Below are 21,794 nucleotides of genomic sequence, written 5' to 3'. Positions count from 1 at the left end.
GACTTTTTAACATGTGCGATTGAGAGTTCAGTTTGAATGAAAAATTAATAAAATATTTTGCATAAAGTTGCAATTACAGTACTTTTCAATATTAAGGTCAAAATTATCGTATAAAATAGAATTAGAAGAGTGTAGAATGCATAATATCTATTTATATATAACATCTATTAATGTATGCTATTTTTTATCGATATCGTAATTTATATAACATCCATTACACGAGAGATCAAGTTTGATCGTGATACAAATGCACTTCGCATGTTAGAGGAACTTAACATTTCTTTTATATCATATTGTACAATCAAATCGTTTTTATTAGAAACAATGAATCACCAAAATCTTGGGCGATGGCTCTTTTTTCCTTCTTTGCCCTCGAAACATTTCCTATCTTTCCACGTGCGTGTCGAGCGAAAAGATACAATCAATTTTAAAAAGATACGATGGCGCGCGCGCGACTTTACGGTAAAATGAATATGTGTTCGAGAAATGACGTAGAACTTCGAACGAAGGACACTTTCAGTCGCTTGAAGGGTCGAGAACCGTCAAATCGGGTAAATTCCTTACGATAATATTGTTTTATATATTTGTGCGGAGTAAATAAACAACTGGAATTTTTTGAGACATTCTTGAAAAAAATAACGGTACGATATTGCCTTTATATTTTTTTCTCGTTAAATATTATATTAAATTTTCACCAAATTGATCAATTTCTCATATTGATTCACGTTCTATCATTAAACAGTTCTGTCATATTACTGTTTTACATTATTAAATAGTACCTTGTAAAATCGGTATAAAGTGGAAACTGATTGATGAGCTCATTATTATTTCCGTCGAATTTTCCTAGTTCTATCAATAATCTAGAGCCGTTATTTGGAGGTCAGAAGTAGCAACCCTTTTCCACATGCCGCATAATACTCGTTTAATGTTCTTCGTTCCTAAATATCGATCGCAATATCTAACCAGTCCCGCTGACCTCGATACTTAACTGTGTCCAGCATTGATTACTTTCGTTCGTAGAAAATAATAATGGAACGGATAACCATAAATGTACAAGGATAAATACTGTTGTACATCTATCTTCTATTTCAAGACGCCAATAAGATTTTTAAGCTTAAAATTCCAAAATATCTATCTCGACATTTGTGATAAAAGTTAAGTGAGATAGATAACGCATAAAAAGTTGAACAATTAATTAACCTTAATGTTTACATTCATAAAATAATCACAAAATTATTTTATTTAATTCTAATGCAAAATCTATTAAGTATATTAAACAATTCGCATGATGTTTTCATCAAAGCATGATATAAGTAAGAGTATAGCCTTGTATTTTAACAGTCTATAATTTGCAAATCAAAAGTTGAAGTAGAATTCTATTTATAATTTTATACGCCATGTGTTATATACAGAGAATATTTAAAGAATCAGAAGATATATATCAACAGCAATGAGAAACATTATAAAATTATTTTTAGGAGAATTATTTATACAATATTTTTTTTCTAAAAATATAAATATGAAAGCCTGGAATTATATTCAAATTAATACTTTAGCGAAAAATTTCATATTTAAATAATATACTTCTTATATATGTATTTAATTTAGTGTCAAAAATATAATAGAATTTTTTAGTCCTGTTTTTAGTCCTAAAAAAATTTTCTTATTTACCGTCAATATGCGGAATATAAATATATGGCCTGTGAAATTATAAATAGAAATTTATACAAATTTTATAATTGGCACAACTTTTTATGAGATATTTTATTTTAAAGCGTATGCAAAAAACAATCAATGTTTTATCACTATATGAAATAGATAAATATTGTTTATATACATACATATATCCCTAAGATAACGCGATAAAATGGATTGAAAATGCACTCATAAGAAGAATTCAGCGGTGTTAAATATGATGCTATAGATACACATTTGATCAATTGCAATCATGAAATTGCCGTGTTAACGAATGTAACTTCTCGAGTGATCGTTCATCCTTGACATTTCGCGTTATTAATCGTGGTCTTTACCAAGAAAACGCAACTTGTTGAACGAAATGCGAATTCATGAACGAGAGAGGTTTTAATTCCATTTAAATCGAATTAATATTGCCATACAATACAGACTATTGCCACAACATTGCAGCAATGTCCTGCGTTGTATGGAATTGGGCGTACTTCCATAGCTATAAGCTGAACATTACATATGCTTCTCGTTTGCCTCATTTATAAAAAATTCGTCGAGTTTTTCTTTTAAGTTTAAAAGTTCAAGTAGAAACTTCTCCTTTAAGCATATAATGACATAAAATAAAGTAAAGTTATTTGGTCATCGTACCAATTTAATTCCTTCATATCGACGACATTTTTCTTTCGAAAAATGCAGTTATAGTTAAAGTTGATCATATAAAAATATTTATCGTTTACAATAAAATAAAATCTTATATCGATATATATTAATTTAAATATAATTTTGGACGAATTATATTTTCCAAAAAAAATATACAGCACAAAAAATAAATCTCTCGAAAAATTACAATTTTGTTATATCAATATATACTTTGCATCATATATACCATCATGATTGATATCAATTATTTTCCAATCTTTAATATTAGACAGATGTTTCATCCCGAGATGCGAATAAATATTTTTACGTTATCGTAAATTGTTATAAATATACGGGTCTCTCGCTTTAATATTTCCTGCAATGTGACAGCAACAGTTTGTCGCATTACGCATTAATATCGATATTGTTAATGCAGATCCTCCGATCGAATGTCGTGGCACGCGAAAATATAGCTTATATACCCCTTGCGTGATAGGCCTCGATGCCTTTACATGTATACAGATGAACAGGTGCTTCAGTTAGTCGGCTGACTGTGTCGCGATAACACATACCTACAATCGACTATTTTTCCAACATGTTCGAATAAATGCATATTGCGCACGCACATTCAGTTATCAATTGTGTATATTTAATCACTTGTTTAGAACGCTTATACGTATTTTACATTACTATAAGAGAAGATAAATCGTAAGAATCTTTTATAAATAATAGTCCCTCTCCTTCTTCCCTATTGTGTTTCTTCGTTTTGACAATTTAGGAATTAAGTCTTTTTAATTTTTACCATCAATAGTTTATCGAATTATGTAATTATTCGTACAAATCCGAGTCTGCAGGACTGCGATCCTTGACAGAATGTTTACTTGCAAACGCATTTGACGAGAAAAGCGATAATGAGTGTTGATGTGATTAAAGTGGAAAGAATTACAAAACGGTAATGAATTTCATACACATGTAGATAATAAAACGTAATTCTTAATAAACACGTTTAAATCAATCAACGAGCGCATTTCGTTAACATTGTCCGACTAGGGTCAAGCCAGTTGATCTTAATTTTCACGACAATACGTAAATTAATTGCATCGTGCAAGAATGACGCAATATAGTAGCTGTAGCAGCAGCAGTAGCAGCAGCAGCGGAAATGATTTCAAAGATCGTGGAGATCGAAGAGTGCTGGAGCAGAAACTCATGGTACGTGATTCATTTAAGATTGATGAAATCGCGCGCAAACACATAAAAAAATACTATTTTTAATTAATAGAAAAGACAATCAAAGAAAAGACTACAAAAATGATCATTCTACATCTTTATATTTTTTTCAAAGATGCATCGATGCATCTGCAAGATATAACTGCAATATTATTCTAAATAAAATAAAAGATAGAATTTTTTGTACCTAAAATTCATTTTATAAAAGTATTAGGGTAAAGTAATTATAAAAAGTTAATATTTTGTATTAAATATATTTCACGTTTTATATATGTATATCAAAAAGTTATTTTGTTACATCAAATATGCTTTCAAATCTATCATCTTAATTTATAAACATTTTCTTATATTTTTTATAATATTACGTCAGATTGCTATAATTATATTCAAACAATTAGTTCATGAGCGACTAGACATATGAATAATATTATCTTTCTACGAAAATGAAATACGTCAAATATTCAGCCTAACAATGTCAGCTTGAAAACTTTACAAAAACAACGCGATTTCGACAGTAATATTCGTGAAATAAAAACCTCCGCAAAAAACAAATCGATGTTGGATCGTAATATTTAAGTCTCTCGTAACTTGTATAAATCAATGACAGACAAGAATAACAAATGAATAAAAAAGTTTTGAATTGATGGTTCCTCCGTTCATAGACCCCAAAAGATAATCATCATTATCGTGTAGTATTCTTGATAATACAATGTCGTGTTCTGATATGACAGGTCGCCGTTCGTATTCGTCCCTTGGTTCAAAATGAAAACGGTACTAGATGTTTGCACGCTGTTAATAATAAAGTAAGTTTACGTGTCATTTATTTATTTATTTATTTATTTATTTATTTATTTATTTATTTATTTATTTATTTATTTCATATATCCATTAATTTATTTTATTGCTAATTTAATTTCCTAGAGTTAGAGTAAATAAATATATATTTATTTATGTTTTATTTACGTTTAACTCAATTTGTTAATTTTGAAAAACTTTTCGAAAATATTTCAGTATAAATATTTCATTCGTTAATTTTGAAAAACTTTTCGAAAATATTTCATACTGAATTTGCAGATGGTGGTGCTGGAGGATCAAGACAGCGATAAACAGAAACGTGCGGCGCCGCGGCAATATCTTTACGACATAATCTTTGGAGAAAACTCTACTCAGGTAAATTATTTTATTGATTTCAATTGTCAACTCAAAATACTGTATACAGGGTGTCTGGAAAGGTAAGGTCAATCAAATAGGAAAGAGGAGCATGAGTAGAACACATAATGTAAATAAATTTTTTTCCTATTCGCTATGGCTTAGAAAATACAGCGCTTTATAGAGACCTTGAATAGAAATGTCTATTGTAAGTGAAATTTCTAAGTTATCTTTACGTGATCTTGAGAACACTATTCAAAGTCGTACTAATTTTTCTGTGTGATGCTTTACTTAAAACCCTACAATTTTTATATAAAACATTTTTCTCGAAAATGCGTACTTTTCGAAATATTAAGGGGTTTCACTTTTTTGCACCCCTACAAAGCGTTATATTTTCTAAACCATAGCGAATACGAAAAAAATTTATTTACATTATATGTTCTACTCATGTTCCTCTTTCACCTCCCATTCGATTGACTTTACCTTTCCAGACACCCTGTATATGAAATCTTTTATTTCTTATCTTTTTAGAATACTTTTATTATATTTATGAAAATGTATCATTGTTATTATTTCAGGAAGAAGTTTATGAAGCCACAACGAAAAATTTAGCACAAGATGTTCTCAACGGTTATAACGCCACCGTATTTGCGTATGGTGCGACAGGCTCGGGAAAAACATACACAATGGTAGGAACTTCATCGAATCCTGGGATCATGGTACGTGCTCTGAATGACATTTTCTTAGCGGCCAAAAAATTACCGGACGACGCGAAATTTACGGTGAGTTTCTCGAATCGGAAAAATTCTTTCCAATTTTTTCCAAATCCTATCTCCTTGGATTTTTTTTGATCCTTTTATTATCGACGCGCTGTATAACATGTGTACATTCTTTGGCAAATAATTTTCAATGAAAGTCTTAATCTTAATTATTTCTCAACTATCTTCATCATTTTTCGAACAATTAAGAGTTTATCCGAATTCAATGCAAAATAGGAAATATAAAGGCAATAAAAAAATATATGTAAAATAATTAATTTTTTATATAACAGCTAAAATAGTAAGTTTATGGAAAAAATGCATATAACCCTTTTTGTAGAGTTTTTCAGCGGCTTTATTTTTTGCTTGAAATTTTTTTTTCAAATCAATATTTTCAGAGATAAAAAACATTAAAATTGTAAAATTGTTTTGTTAATAACTTTTTAATAAACAATGAGCGACGGCTAAAATCTTTTGAATGTTACTTAGGCGACCTTGACAAAGATTCTAAAATAGATCAAGGTCAAGGTGATTGAGGCTGGGTCCATTATTATGCATATTTACCCCGTTATGCCTTATTATTATGTCTTCAATATGCGAACAGAAAACAATATTCGCAGGCTAGAAAAATATGTGAGGCGCAAGTGGCTGGATCGGGAATCGAACCCGAATCTTTCGCTCTCCGGGCAACTGCTCTAGATCACTGAGCTATTCAGACCTCACACCTAATGCTACTTTTTAACACAGTGATATGCAAGTGCTGCATCCAGAGCGATGTTGGTATCTCGCTCAATGGATGCAATGGCGATTGCCATGGACATTAAAGGGCGCAATATACCCAACACTTTCCGTCATTTTTTAAATTATAATCATGAAACATCTTACATTTTTTATCCCGTTGTATAGGTAACAATGTCGTATATGGAGATTTACAATGAGAACATCCGCGATCTTCTGAATCCCAGTTCGGGAAACCTGGATTTACGCGACGACACCCGCGGTCGCAACATTCAAGTTTCAGGATTGACGGAAATATCCACTAATTCGACCGAAGAAGTATAATGACCGTTTACATAATATATGATGCGAGTTTAAGAATTGATTAAAAATTTATAAACAAGTGATAAATTTAACGTTCGCAGGTTATGCGGTTATTACACAGAGGTAACAAAGCGAGGACGATAGAACCGACAGCCGCGAATAAAACCTCGTCACGAAGTCACGCCCTCCTCAGTGTTACAGTCAGGCAGTCTTCTCATTCGATTCAAGATAGTGATAAGTGTCTGCACACCAAAATCAAACAAGGGAAATTATTTATGATCGATCTCGCCGGGTCTGAACGAGCGAAACAAACCAAAGTAAATCGACCTTGATTTTTATTTATATTTCTATGATTATAACATTAACAAGTCTTTTTTATTTTTATCAACTTTTGTTGTAAATTTACAATTACTGTTTTCGTATTCGAAATTCTCTCTCTCTCTCTTAAACATTATTATTTTATAAATTTCATTTCATTTTGAAGTGTTATTTGTACTTCCCCTCTTCTTAGCATTTTTGTTTTTTATCTTCCTCTATGTGCTATTTCTATGTCAAATGAAAACATTACACGGTATGTCTGAAACAACATTATTATTTTGCCATTGAAGTAAGAATAGATTGAGCAGAAATGTGCTAGGGAGAGAGAGAATTTATTTAATCCCATACAGCACAGAAGCTTGCAACGTTGTTGCAATATTACAATATTGTTCACTGCAGTGTAATGTTGCAGCAATAATGCAGAGACATTATTTTGTAATATTACTTTGGCAATGTTGTAGCAACGTTTTAACATAACGAAAATGTATAACATGTGTTTCTTTATTTGCCGCTACGCGGCGACACCCAATTTAACTAACTCGTATTCGAATTCATCTAATATAAGATGGATATAAGGTCTACAAAGGATTAATGTAGTAATTATATTTCTTGTCTTGTGTCAGTTTAATTTCTGACGATAAACTGACTTGATTTATTTAATATTCTGAATCCTAATGAGGGATCTAGATTATTAAACAATTCTAGATTATTAAACAAATAATTTGTTTAATAATCTGGATCCTTCATTGGGTTTCAGAATAATTAAACAGATTTTCCTTATTATATAATTGAACGGGTAAATAGGAAGTAATTCATTTATTGCATGTATTAAAATATTCTGATGTCGAATGTATGTAAAATAATTGTATGTAATATTATTGAGATAAATATTTAAGAAACATCTAATAAAAACACCAACAGATGTTTTTTTTTAATTTTTTCCTATCTTTCTTAAACATTTTTTTATATTTTCAAAGTTTATTTATTAAATTTAAAACGGTGTCTGCATTTGGAGCAAAACGCGTTTTAGTATTACAAATACGTTGCACCGTAACATTGCTGCAATATTGCATTGCAATATTTCTACAAGCGGATATTTTACCGTTGCTGCAATATTGCAGCAACATTGCAGCAACATTTTGCAACATTTCTGCAATGTTGCAATCTTGCAAAGAAATATTTCTGCAATGTTGCTGCAATATTTCTGTGCCATATGGGATCTTTCGTTTTCCAAAATTTATTTTCTATAACATTTAAAAAATATTGCCAAAATTTCATTCAATTTAATGTTGCAGAATAAGGGCAAAAGGCTGCAGGAGGGCGCGCATATTAATAGATCTCTTCTAGCGTTAGGTAACTGCATCAACGCGCTGGCCGGTGGTGCGCGATATGTGAATTATCGCGATTCTAAGCTTACGCGGTTGCTGAAGGATGCCCTATGTGGCAATTGTCGAACTGTCATGATTGTCCACGTGTCGCCGGCTAGCGCGCATCGCGACGAAAGCAAGAATACCCTGATGTACGCGGATCGTGCCAACAGAATCTCTAACAAAGTCGAGCAGAACGTGTTGGACGTCAGTTATTTACACGTCGCGCAGTATCGCGATATAATTAGCGATTTGAAAAACGAGATATCTCGTCTGCGAAATAAGATGAAAAGCGACAGGCCAAAGAGAATGGAAACAGAAGAGAAAATGTCGGATAACACACACGGTAACGATTTCAGATCGTTAAGAGAAAAGATCGTGTTCGCTTTTAAAGAACAGATGCGTCTGAGGTACGTATGCGCGAAGAAATTATAATAGACGTTAAATTAACAAGATAATAGGCATTGCATAAAATTTTAAAATTTATCTTTTATTTCGATTAATAATTAATAAATTGATTTTAAATTTCTCGTCAAAATACTTTGCTATTCGATAAATAGAGCTCAAGATATAACAATCGTTTAATTTATAATAGGAGAAAGTTAATGGAACTAGACAGTCATCTTCTGAGTTTGAATATCGCCGCCGAACAGCAACATTCCATAATCTCGCATTGGGAATCGAAAAATAATAGGGTTTATGGAAAAACACGGGATTCCGAGACAGATCGTCCAAGCACGGATTACCAAGTAGATGAAATAGATGACATGGGTGAGCGAATTTTGAGATAAAATTTACTGACATAATATAATATAGAAAAGATAGATATTAATTATTACTGAAAAAAAATTTACTGTAAATTAAAGAGTTAAACTATCGCTAAGAAAACTAATTTTTTTAACTTTTATCATATTTATATAAGTTTTCCAAATACATATATTATGTATTATGTACGCAATACTTAATTTCAAGGAGCAAGTATTTTTTTAGTTTTAATTGAATTTATTTTCTACTATTCATTTGAAAAATTGATTTGATAAATAATATAGGATTTTTTGAAAGGATTTCAAAAAATAAACAGAAAATTAAATTCACAAGAACTTACTAAATATCGATTAATTTGATAAACTAGTTCGCCAAATTCCTCAGTAAAGACAATATCTCAATGACCGCTTAGATCTCTTAAAGGACGATCTGGAAGACGATTCAGCCGTACAGCAAGCGTGGACGGAACTGACGGAGATTACAAGAGAGCGGGAGAGATGCACCGAAATGCGCATCGTCGCGGAGAAAGAACTCGAGATATGTCGGAAGCGCAGTGCTGAACTCGAGGACGTAAGAATATTTTTGTAATTTTTATTATTTTAATCATAATCTCGAGTAAAATTTAAAAAAAGAAAGAAAAAAACAAATATAATAAGTTATAAAAGCTTGTAACTCACAAGTTCTTATTGTATTATTTATATCAGTACGACGGAATTAAGATATCGAATCGATAAAATGACGTATCGATCGAGTTGTTAAGTTCAAAGTTCTAAAAATTCGATCTAAAAAAATGCCCTGTGTTTCTTCAGGAATTGCCGTCGCGCATCAATTCGGATGAGGAGCGGGAATTGTTGGCGCTGATGCTGCGAGTTCACGAGCTCGAAGCAGACAAAATGATGCTGCAAAGTGAGAGACTGGTTAAACAGCACGAACTCAGACGTCGTGAATTACTGCTACTTCGTTATGACCGACAGCGACAGATCTCTGATGAAATCATCACTAGGCAACGACGGATCATGGAAGGTCAGTAGACGGAATATCTAAATATTATGAAAAAATTCCATTTTTTAAGTATTTTTGTTCAAAATTTCAGGTAAAGAGAATATTTTAGAAATTTTTTAACATAACTTTTTAAAATAAATTTTTTATTGTATATGTTTTCTAATATTTTTCACTAACAAGAAAGAGAAAACACAGAGCTTTTTAAGTTTAAATGTTAGATTTGAAAATGTATTAAAGATAAATATTAAAAACTTTCGTAAACATTTTTCGTTTTGCATAACATTTTTACTTTTTTATCATTTTAAATTATAATCAAGAATATGAATGTATATTTATTTTGTTAAGAATTATTTTGTTAGAAATATTAAATATCAACAAAGAGGTAGATATATATTTATAATATATTTTAATCATAATTCATTTGGTTTTCTGATTGTTTGCAATTATGAGAATAAAATTATGAAAAAGAGAATTTTTTAAATTTTCTGAGTGTTAATAAAATTCCATGAAAATTCGATTTTTCAAGATACAAAAAATCACTGAGAAATTTATATTTTCTTCGTCCAGAGAGTAGACATTCTAATAGAAAACAATCAAACTTTCATACTATCTTCTTCACATCCTTATTCTGAATAACTTTTATTTATAACTCTTCTTTATTTTCTACGATTAAAAAAAAGAGACTGACTTTTGCAATCATTTAATATTTTTATTTTTAAACAACACAAAAAATTTTATTTCTACTATTCTCCTTTAATTGTATCTGAAAAATTATGATGTGATTTTTCTCTTACAAAATTAACTTTTTCTACTTTCTAATTTATGAAATCTAAATGACAGATGGCCGTCTGGCGCTCCCAGCCGACCTGCAGAATCTTTATGCTTTATATCAGCAAGAGATTCAAACCGCAACATATGTCAACAGCAATCTCGGCGATCTCATGTCTCCGACCGTGTCGTCGTTCAGTCGCGGAAAATTGCCGCCTATATCCAGTAGACTCAGCTATAATAATCTTAGCAGCGACATGAGAATGGCGAGCAGGTAAGTAGAGTAAATTTTTTCTGATAGCTGAATTAGCAATTTTCAGCTAGATTCTCGTTTCATCCAAGAAAAGTTACGTATATTTGTAAATGGATAACGCATATACAGGGTGGCCCCGAAGCCAGACTTTGAGATCTTATAGGAAATTTAATTCTGAACAAAAAATTTCCTATAAACATGGGTCGAAAAATACTTCTTTAAGAAGTTATCGCTCAAAAACCTCTGATGAAGGAAGAACAAAAGGTGAAAAGAAAATCAAATAAAAAAAAATGAAACTAAATAAATAAATTTTTTGAAAAAAATGATAAAAATAAAAAATAAAAATCTTTTTCTTTTATGAAAATAAAATAATTTTTTTTTAAATTAGTATTTTAGTAATAGCACGTAATAGTAGAAAATGAATAAAGACGTTTTTCTAGAAATTTATTTAGTTTCATTTTTCTTTTATTTCATTTTCTTTTCACCTTTTGTTCTTGCTTCATCAGAGGTTTTTGAGCGATAACTTCTTAAGGAAGCATTTTTCGACCCATGTTTATAGGAAATTTTTTGTTTAGAATTAAATTTCCTATAGGATCTCAAAGTCTGGCTGGAACATTCAGGACCACCCTGTATATAAAAAAAATGTTTAATCGGAAAAACAGTTCCACGGATTCCGATTGGGACTCGCCGCTACCGCCGATTCACGAACCACAAGAGGAAGCGGAGCACGTAATGGGACCAGTAGTGCAACCGTTAATTTCACCGGCCGCCTTGTTTCCGCCGATATCGGCGGTGAACGCGCGAAATTAGTAAGAAATTTCCACCTCATTTATATGACGAGTAATATAGAATATTGCATGCTATACAGGGTGTCCTATTTTAATATCCCACCCCAAATAACTTTCTTATTTTTAATTTTAGAAAAAGATGTTTCAAACAAAAGTTGTATGGTTTCAAGGGGGACATAAAATGGTGCCATTAATTTGACCTTGAGGAGTCACTTGAAGGACACGTGAAGGTCACTCCAACTTTTTAAATGGGATACTCTATATACTTTTACATATTCTTGTAGCTTGCCTCAATAGCTTTCCAAAACACTATAATAAAGTATTTTTTCATTGAGTACTTTTCGAGTTATGAGGCTTGCAATAATTTTTTATTTTTACATAAACCGTAAAATATCTTGTAAAATATTCATTTTTCGATTATTTTACCTTAATACATTTATGCACAAAAGAATGAGAGGAATCGATTGGTGTAAAGAAAACACAATTGTTTTAGAGAAAAAATATGTAATTTGCAATTAATAATTACATATTTTTTCTTAAAAATAACTATGTTTTTTCTTTACACCATCGATTCCTCTTATTATTTTGTACATAGAAGTATTAAGGTAAGATAATTGAAAAATGAATTTTTTTCTAGATATTTTATGATTTATGTAAAATTATTAGATATTATTTTAAGCCTCATAATTCGAAAAGTACTTAATGAAAAAATACTTTATTATAGTATTTTGGAAAGCTATTGAGGCAAGCTACAAGAATATGTTAAAGTATATAGGGTATCCCATTTAAAAAGTTGGAGGTGACCTTCATGTGTCCTTCAGGTGACTCTTCAAGGTCAAATTAATGGCACCATTTTATGTCCCCCTTGAAACCATACAACTTTTGTTTGAAACATCTTTTTCTAAAATTAAAAATAAGAAAGTTATTTGGGTGGGATATTAAAATGGGATACCCTGTACACTCCGCGACAACGATTCGTTCCGTGGCTCCTCTCTCGCGGGGCAAGGGGAGCGTAGAAGTGACCAATCAGCTGGCAGCGTGGCAGTGGCTGATTAGTTAGAGGCTACGCTCTCCTTGTCCCGCGAGAGGGACCACGGAACGAATCGTTGTCGCGGAGTGTACATTGTATATAAAAAAACATTTTCGAAAAACACGTTTTTTATAAAATCGTATTTCATTAATTCAAAAATAGAGATTTAATTTTTCATATTTATAAATTTGTGTCTTTCTTATATATTCTTTCTCTCTTGTATATTTACATATACATATCTTGTTTTATATACTTTTATTGATCTTTCTTATTAATTAACTTCTCTTATTAATTTCTCATTTCTTTTAAATCAGTGACAAGAAACTTCGTCGAATTGCGAGCGACAACAGCATAAGCTCGATGCGATTGATGCACAATGACGACGACCATTACAACGTTTCTGGAACGAAAAGCAATGATCGCGAGCCAGGTAGTTGAGGTAAGAATTTATTGTTCCATTTGTAAAGGTGCAATTTCATTGGCGCTACTTTTTAGCGTCAATGAAATTGCACCTTAAGAATATATTTGTCGTTCTCGTCTAAAATTAATTACATTCTTATAAAAAGAAATGTTATATATTTATCTAATTTTTATTGTTGTATCTTTGGCAATAATTATGAGCTTATAAAAATTAAGACCAAATAAATGTAAATTTTTATTTTTCACATTTTACACACTTTACGTAATAGGATATCAAAGAGCGTTTGATTTGTGATATATGAAAGCGATGATAGATATCATTTTAAAAACCTATTATATTGAATATTTTAAAATGTATCTTTAATCTTCCTTTTTTTATTATTTTAGATCGACATTGAAACGTTCTCGACGTCTCTCGCGAGCAGTATTCTGCGGTTTAACCGTGGCGATCTCAGATGATTCGTGTTCCTGCTGCTCGATCATTTCCTTGTCTCGATCCTCGGAGACGGCCTCGCCGAGGGCTGGACTATCCTTGCTTAGTATCTTCATATCGACTTGTGGTCTCGAAGCATCGTCATTTTTGGCGCGATATCTCGCACGAGACGCTTTCGTAGCTTTTAGGCGGTCAGGAAGTTGAATTGAAACGCGCCGTTGATGACGTTGTTTATCAGCGTCCCGTTTTTGTGTTCGATTTGGTTGGTGCTCGGAGAGATTTAATAGCTGAAAAGTGGTATCGTATGATATACAGGAGATTTCAGTCAACCTGATCCCGAAAATATCTCGATTACTAGAATATAAGAAAAATATTACAGGATATTTCGATAAAGACATTTGCTCTCTCAATTAAGCAATTTACTTTTAAAACGCTTTTTTATATTGCTAATAATCGAGAGGTAGATATTACAAACGATCAAGTGAAAGGCAACACGCAGCAGGCCAAAAAGAAACAAATATTGTATTTTATCGATCGGAAAAATGGATGACAGATATGTCATAAAATAATTGCATATGCCCATACAGCACATAAAGATTGCATACACGTTGCAGCAATCTTTCACCGCAATATTGCAACGTTGCAAATTCATGGGAAGAAGTTGCTGCACCATTGTTGTGGGATTGCAACAACGTTAAAATGTCCGCTTTTAGGAATATTGCAATGTAAGATTGTAGCAATGTTACGGTGCAACGTATTTGTAATATAAATCGCGTTTTTCTACAAATGCAGACACCGTTTTAAATTTTATAAATACACTTTGAAAATATAAAAAAAATGTTTAAGAAGGATAGGAAAAAATGCCTTTAAAAAATTATCTATTAGTGTTTTTTATTAGATGTTTCTTAAATATTTAGCTCAATAATATACATACAATTATTTTACACTCGACACCAGAATATTTTAATATGTGCAATAAATGAACTATTTCCTATTTACCCATTCAATTGAAAAAAATCTGTTTAATATTCTGAAACCCAATGAGAGATAACAACAAATTATTTATTTAATAATCTAGATCCTTCATTAAGATTCAAAATATTAAACCAAATCAATTTATCAGAAATTAAACTGACACAAAACAAGAAATATAATTACTACATTAATCCTTTGTAGACCTTATATCCTTTAGATGAATTCGAATACGAGTTATTTAAATTGGGTGTCGCCGCGTAGTGGCAAAGAAACGTATTATACATTTTCGCTATGTTAAAACGTTGCTACAACATTGTCAAAGTAATATTACAAAATAATGTCTCTGCATTATTTCTGCAACATTAGACTGCAGTGAGCAATATTATAATAATGCAGCAATGTTGATGCAAGCTTCTGTGCTGTATGGGTGATCAGATATCAGGAAATAATTTACCGCCAGCCTGGAGGCGGACGCGTCCGAATCATGTCGTTTCCGTAATTCGGAGACCTTTCGTTGCAAGGAACCAGTAATCTCATTTTCATCCTCGAGATCATTCCTTGATCTCGTGTCGTTTGAGATCGATTCAAGCGAGACCTGCTCTTGAGCAGCTGCCTGCGCCGCCCATTCATCCAGCCGCGCATTCCACTGCTTCTTCCATTCATCCCAATATAACTTGGTCTTACCAAATATCGGGGCTTCTGCGAAGAGCGGGCATTGTCCCCACGGCTACGCTATCGGAGGAAATTGATCGATCAGATTGATTATAATCCGCGCGAATGAAAGGAATAATAGATACACAATCAATGAATACACGCGTATTCATTGATTGTGTATCTATTATTCCTTAACATTATTCCGTAACAAGCGTATTCAATGAATATCCTTGCACTACCTTAAAATATTCACGTATCTGTGTGAAATAATGAAAACGTTATCTTCAGTCCTCACAAACTATTAGAGTACGAAGGAATATTGAAGAGAAGCTTGAGAATAAAGAGGTTGTTCAGTTGCGATATTTGAAAAATAAATACCAAAATTTAATTATAAGGAAACTCGAGGACTATCTTTTTTATATGATTGTGTCGAAAATATTGAATGTATATAATGAAAATATATTTATTCGAATAATGTATTATGCACAAATTTATATAGATAATTTTGAATTGATATAGAAAATAATTCTATATGATCTTTAAACGAAAGTGCAAACATTTGTGATCAAATCTAGTATTTATAAGAAAATACTTATAAGAAATACTTACGAGTATAAGAAAATATATTTTTTGCCTAGAGTATATTATTCTCCGATATAAAATTGGCACAATACGATAGAATTTGAATAATTTCGATTATAGGTATTTTATTTAACGCCATTGTTTCGGGGCCAAATTATACAATACATGTCCTTTACTAATTTCGATCGCGTTGCTTCTCCCGATTGTGCGACGTCGTAATCGCGGAAAAGTTCCATTTTTACGAAGAGCTCCTTTATGACGCTATCCATGAACTTGGACATCGCTTCCTGACATTGCGCAGTCATTTGCGTGGGATATGTTCGCGACAAGTATTGAAACAAGGACGTCGCAAAGTTCTAAACGAAAAATTCGGCAAATTATTGACGATTGTGATTGATTTAAATTTCATTGAAATTCCTAAGAATTTATTATATCCCCAAGGAACACACTAAAATCAAGAAAAAGTTAAAATGACTATTTTGACTCGAAATAGTCATGTGACGAAAATTTGACCTCAGTAACCATATATTGCTCGTGACGGAAAAATAACTTTGCGCTTGTCTTGCAAATTTATTATAGTAGTATTAAGTTTAGTATGCGTAAAATTTCTGAAAATTATTATTAATATATATGGCTTTATGTCACTTCGATATCATCAATGGATCATTTTTTATAATTTAATAGCCTTTTTATTATCATCTTATTTTTATATACATTTATACAGTGAGTTTCTACATTTGCCGCTACGCGGTGTACCGAACTTAACTAAACTCGTATTCAATTTTTCATCATGAATGTATATAAAGGATATAGATAAAGTGCTGCTAAACATTAGATAAGATCTATAGCAGTGCTGGGATTTACTTGCAACTTTCGGCCAGATTTCTTAGCTTACGCCTACTGTTCCCCTCTTACTGCTCGCTCCTTAGCGACCGCGCCACCGAACGCTCGTAACTAAGGAACGCTCAGGAACGTGCGCGTCACAAATGTTATGTGGCAATCTATCTAAGTTCTCTTTATTGTTTATTAATAATAAAAATAAGTATTCTATTATTAATTACGTATATGTTCTGTAACAATTTAAAATATTTGTGTTTTGAAACGTAATTACAATAAGAGAATTTAGATAGATAGATTGCCACATTACATTTGTGACGCACACGTTCCTGAACGCTTCTTAGTTACGAGCGGCGCGAGAGGTAAGAGGGAAACAGTAGGCGTAAGCTAAGAAATTCGGCCGAAAGTTGCAAGTAAATCCCAGCACTGATCTATAGTATAGATCTTATCTATAGTATAGATCTATAGTTTTTTTCCTTTTGTGAGCAATAGTGTCAGAAAGAGGACGATGCTCACATACACACAATCAGAGAATTACGTAGCAGCTCTCTGCTTGTGTGCGTATGGGTAATGTTCTCTTCTTGTCCCTGGCATCACTAATATTTATCAGTTTAATTTCTAATAAACCAAATTTAAAATAATTTATTTAATAATCTGGATTCCTTCTTGGAATTCAAAATATTAAATTGATTATTTGAAATTAGGGGGATATAAACAGTGTTTGCTGTAGATAATTTCAAAATTATCTAGATAAAGATAAAGATAAAAATCTGTAAATTTATCTTAGATGAGATAAAAATGATTTTACTTTTACTTAATTTAGATGAAAGATGAGATAATTATTGTGATAATCTAGATAATTATCTAGATATTTTTGTTTATTTTAGAAGATTATAAATATTTGTAAAAAATGTGACGCAGATTGTAAATGGGATATTAAAATCATAAACACATATTCTTTCTCTTTTCCTAAAGAATATTTAATATTATAAAGAAATAACAGCAAAAAGGTATATAAATGATATGATAAATATTTATTTATTAATTTATATTTATAATATATTTATAATATATTAATAATAATAATATAAAAAATATATTTTAGATATTTTAGATAGATTTTTAGAAGCTTGCCTGAAAAACTTTTTTGCATAATGAAAACGTCATCTTAGACAATTTTTAGATAAGATGACATATATTTTTCATCTAAGATAAAGATACTTTGTATTTCTTCATCTAGTTAAAGATAAAGATTATCCATTTCTTTATCTAGATGATTATCTAGATAACTTTATCTAGATACCAGCAAACACTGGATATAAATGAGAAATAATCCATTTATAGCGTATATTAATAATCGTCAGCAAATCGTCAAATTTTGTAACCAAAAATCGTAATTTTGATTTCTTCTATTGTGATTATGACGTCATTTTGACTACAATGTGTTCTTTGGGTCGTTCGCGACGACAAAATAATGAAAATCTTTCTACGTACACGCATATCCTGCTCATCTAATTGCATGTCCTTATGCACCATAGCTATATAACCGACTAATCGATCCAACTGTTTCGGCCTCTTATTAAAATCCAATAGAAGATACCCCATAGTTTCCATAATTATTGAAAACTTAACCGTGATACGTGTATCAAAGCTCAAATGCAATTTTGACTCCTGAGTGAAAAATTTCACGTATTGCGGATAAATCTCGCAAAAGCTAAAAATCCACCGTAAATATTAAATTCGCCATTCTCTCAATCATTGTTTGTTGATGTCACAATTTGAGAATAAAATTTCTTTCTTATTTATTTACGCGATATTACACACCTTCTGAGACAGGCATTACCATGAAATTGCGGGTTAATTTCGATGCCTGACCATACTTTCTTAACCAGTGCATATTCTTCCGCGCTGAATTTGTAATAATCCAAAGTACCAGATTTTTCATAGACACTCTGCTTTGTGCCCATTTATCTGATAAATGAAAAACACTATTTTTCGATGACAAGAATTGCGTTGACATTATATATGTAATAAAACATAAATAAAAACTGAATATACAACGATGTATGTTGTGTGAAGTATGTCTAAGATCTTTGCTTCTTGAGATTTTACATGAAAATAATTTACTTGTGTCCCATAATGAATTAAATTCTTTCTCACACGAAGAATGGGAAATAAAGTATGTATCATAAATTAAACAAAATAAAGGAAAGATTTTCTATATTCTTAATAATAAAAGAATGGAAACATTCTTTTAATTTATTTTAATATATTGTAGAAATATATCTACAAATTCAGTAAATTATTTCAGAAAAACAATTATTAAAAATTAAATATACAGCAATGAAATAAAATTATGATAAAACAGACGCTGCACCAGGTGCACCAATCTTCACTTGCCAATCCAATAATTTAAACAGATGCGTTGTTTTCTCGGCCCAGTGATATTCTAATCTAACAGAATTTATCCTCCAGTGAACTATTAATTTACCAGATGCATCGCTGGAGCGTCCTGTCCTAAATGGTTGAGTTGTGACGCATAGATGCGCCATATGTTTCAAGGCATTAGCAACTACATCTGTAGTTGAAATCTGTGATTCATCTTGATATGTATGTGCAAGAATACAAAGTTGTGATAAGGGATGTAATGCTACAAATGATCTTAAATATCTTACAAAGTACATAACACCGTGTACACTGAGGCCAAAATCAAGTAGATGATTTATATCGTCAAAAATAAAAACAACAGGCTCAGCAAATTTCGCCGCTTCATTGTACTTCTCTCTAACACATGTAAAAAGTCTATGCGCAATATCTATATTCTCTGTGGAAGCGACAGTTGGGATTATCATTTTCTCCTTATCCATAGAATCCTTACACATATCAGCGATATTGGTGGTTATAATTTTCATTGGCTCGACAACAGTCACCTGGCCTTTTTCTTTCAGAGCTAGAAGGTTATAGCCAAGTCTCATTCCAATATTATGATAATGGCCAAAGGTATTATGACAAAGAACAAGACAAACGGCGTTCGTCTCCTTTAAAGCGTGCGACAGGATGGTATTCACCAAGAAGTTTGCATTGGTGCCGTGTTGCTCTTGGATCAAGATCATTTTACTGTTCATGTTTACTCTGTCAATTCCAAGAGTGTTGCACACCATTTCCATTGCACTAGCCATGATAAACTGAAAGACAAAAATGCATTATTATTATTCTTTACATTATTATATAATTTATATTATTATTGTTATCATAATTTATTATTGTTATTATAATTCATATTATTGTTATTATAATTTATATTATTATTGTTATCATAATTTATATTATTGTTATTATAATTTATATTATTATTGTTATCATTATAATAATAATTATTATTATTAATATTATTATTATTATTATTATTATTATTATTATTATTATTATTATTATTATGTAGATTTTACGAGAAACGATTTATACATATAATACTCCTAACCTGATAAATCGTCGGGTTATACTCGGTTCTCCTCGTGGTGTGTTTTTATAACCTATAAGAGTCTATTCTCTTCTGTAGGTGTGAGATGACCGACAGGTTGGAAACACTTAAAAAAAAATTCTCTTCTGTAGAATAAATATAGATTAAAACTCTAGCACTTAAGGTCAGTCACTCGAAGTCAATGTTGCAAGATAAAGGTCAGTGTCTTGTACGAAGGCGAATTTATTGTAAATATATATTCCCATTTAAATAGTCTTATGTACTGAATGATATTGAAAAATCATTCATATACATTTCGTCACTTTGGGCGTACTACATGTGGTAAGAGTACTATAATAATAGTACTACTACTATAATAGTACAAATAAAACACAGGACAGCCATAATCAGCTGTCTACTAATGCTTGCGTACAAACGAAAATTGCTCAAAATATACTCGATGCATTTATCTGATGCATTCAATGTTTGCTGGTATCTAGATAAAATTATCTAGATAATCATCTAGATAAAGAAATGGATCACTTTATCTTTAACCAGATGAAGAAATACAAAGTATCTTTATCTTTATCTTAGATGAAAAATATATGTCATCTTATCAAAAAATTGTCTAAGATGATGTTTTTATTATGCAAAAAAGTTTTCCAGGCAAGCTTCTAAAAATCTATCTAAAATATCTAAAATATATTTTTTATATTATTATTATTAATATATTATAAATATATTATTATTATATTATTAATATATTATAAATATATTATAAATATAAATTAATAAATAAATATTTATCGTATCATTTATATTATCTTTTTGCTATTATTTAAATATTCTTTAGGAGAAGAGAAAGAATGTGTTTATGATTTTAATATCCCATTTATAATCTGCGTCACATTTTTCACAAATATTTATAATCTTCTAAAATAAACAAAAATATCTAGATAATTATCTAGATTATCGCAATAATTATCTCATCTTTCATCTAGATTAAGTAAAAGCAAAATCATCTTTATCTCATCTAAGATAAATTTACGGATTTTTATCTTTATCTTTATCTAGATAATTTTGAAATTATCTATAGCAAACACTGGGTGCATTATAGATATATAAGTATAATTTGAAAAAACACGAAGATGAAAAATCCAAAAATATATAAAAAAAGAAAATTCAATTAATTCAATTAATTTAAATTCGTAAATCTATTAGGTGCTATTGCATCTTTTGTAAAGAAATTTTATTACCTCAAACTATGAATAATCTTTTATAATTGCTAAGAGATATATATTGTTCCTTTTGTATGTATTATACGTGTTTAAAATTTCTAAATTTTTTTAAAACTTAAGTTTACAAAATAATTAAAATTATATATAACTATTTTTTAGTAAAAATTATATATAACTATTTTTTAGTAAAATTATAGAAAAACATAAATGCGAAGTGCCACACGGGAAACTAGAAATTCTAGACCATGTGACATTTACATATTTGACAGCAAAATTATTCGACAATTTTGTTGGCATTTCATTTCAACTGAGGAAAATAATGGTGTTTCGTAATCGCGACTTGCTAATTTCAATCAAAGTCATCGTGTAAACTGACAGTCGTTTATCACCCGTTTTAGCAATAA

The 21,794-nt window shown here is 30.7% G+C and overlaps 4 protein-coding genes across 4 annotated transcripts; 1 reads left to right on the top strand and 3 right to left on the bottom strand.

Annotated features, from left to right (window-relative positions):
* The first annotated feature begins 3,266 nt into the window (after window positions 1-3,266).
* On the top strand, window positions 3,267-13,743 carry LOC105251745 (kinesin-like protein KIF19). Its single transcript, XM_025410766.1, has 15 exons — window positions 3,267-3,277; window positions 3,376-3,534; window positions 4,284-4,355; window positions 4,627-4,722; window positions 5,280-5,483; window positions 6,366-6,515; window positions 6,602-6,817; window positions 8,114-8,595; window positions 8,781-8,956; window positions 9,363-9,520; window positions 9,760-9,973; window positions 10,793-10,994; window positions 11,636-11,782; window positions 13,106-13,230; window positions 13,599-13,743. Exons 2-14 carry the CDS (start codon window positions 3,436-3,438, stop codon window positions 13,227-13,229), a joined length of 2,340 nt encoding a protein of 779 aa, XP_025266551.1. The 5' UTR covers window positions 3,267-3,277; window positions 3,376-3,435; the 3' UTR covers window position 13,230; window positions 13,599-13,743.
* On the bottom strand, window positions 13,492-15,443 carry LOC112638669. The gene is made up of 3 exons (XM_025410772.1): window positions 15,432-15,443; window positions 15,074-15,346; window positions 13,492-13,931 (listed from the first exon to the last, which is right to left on the bottom strand). Exons 1-3 carry the CDS (start codon window positions 15,441-15,443, stop codon window positions 13,590-13,592), a joined length of 627 nt encoding a protein of 208 aa, XP_025266557.1. The 3' UTR covers window positions 13,492-13,589.
* A 537-nt stretch (window positions 15,444-15,980) lies between these two features.
* Window positions 15,981-18,899, bottom strand: LOC105251744. The gene is made up of 3 exons (XM_011258726.3): window positions 18,517-18,899; window positions 18,187-18,406; window positions 15,981-16,211 (listed from the first exon to the last, which is right to left on the bottom strand). The coding sequence occupies exons 1-3, from the start codon at window positions 18,657-18,659 to the stop codon at window positions 15,981-15,983; spliced, it is 594 nt and encodes a 197-aa protein (XP_011257028.1). The 5' UTR covers window positions 18,660-18,899.
* A 135-nt stretch (window positions 18,900-19,034) lies between these two features.
* On the bottom strand, window positions 19,035-20,632 carry LOC105251743 (elongator complex protein 6). The gene is made up of 2 exons (XM_011258724.3): window positions 20,174-20,632; window positions 19,035-19,877 (listed from the first exon to the last, which is right to left on the bottom strand). The coding sequence occupies exon 2, from the start codon at window positions 19,869-19,871 to the stop codon at window positions 19,047-19,049; it is 825 nt and encodes a 274-aa protein (XP_011257026.1). The 5' UTR covers window positions 19,872-19,877; window positions 20,174-20,632; the 3' UTR covers window positions 19,035-19,046.
* Window positions 20,633-21,794: the final 1,162 nt, after the last annotated feature.

Source organism: Camponotus floridanus, unplaced genomic scaffold, assembly GCF_003227725.1.
Source record: "Camponotus floridanus strain SB8 unplaced genomic scaffold, Cflo_v7.5 scaffold340, whole genome shotgun sequence".
Classification (NCBI taxonomy): Eukaryota; Metazoa; Arthropoda; class Insecta; order Hymenoptera; family Formicidae; genus Camponotus; species Camponotus floridanus.
This window is presented reverse-complemented; position numbering and strand designations above follow the sequence as displayed.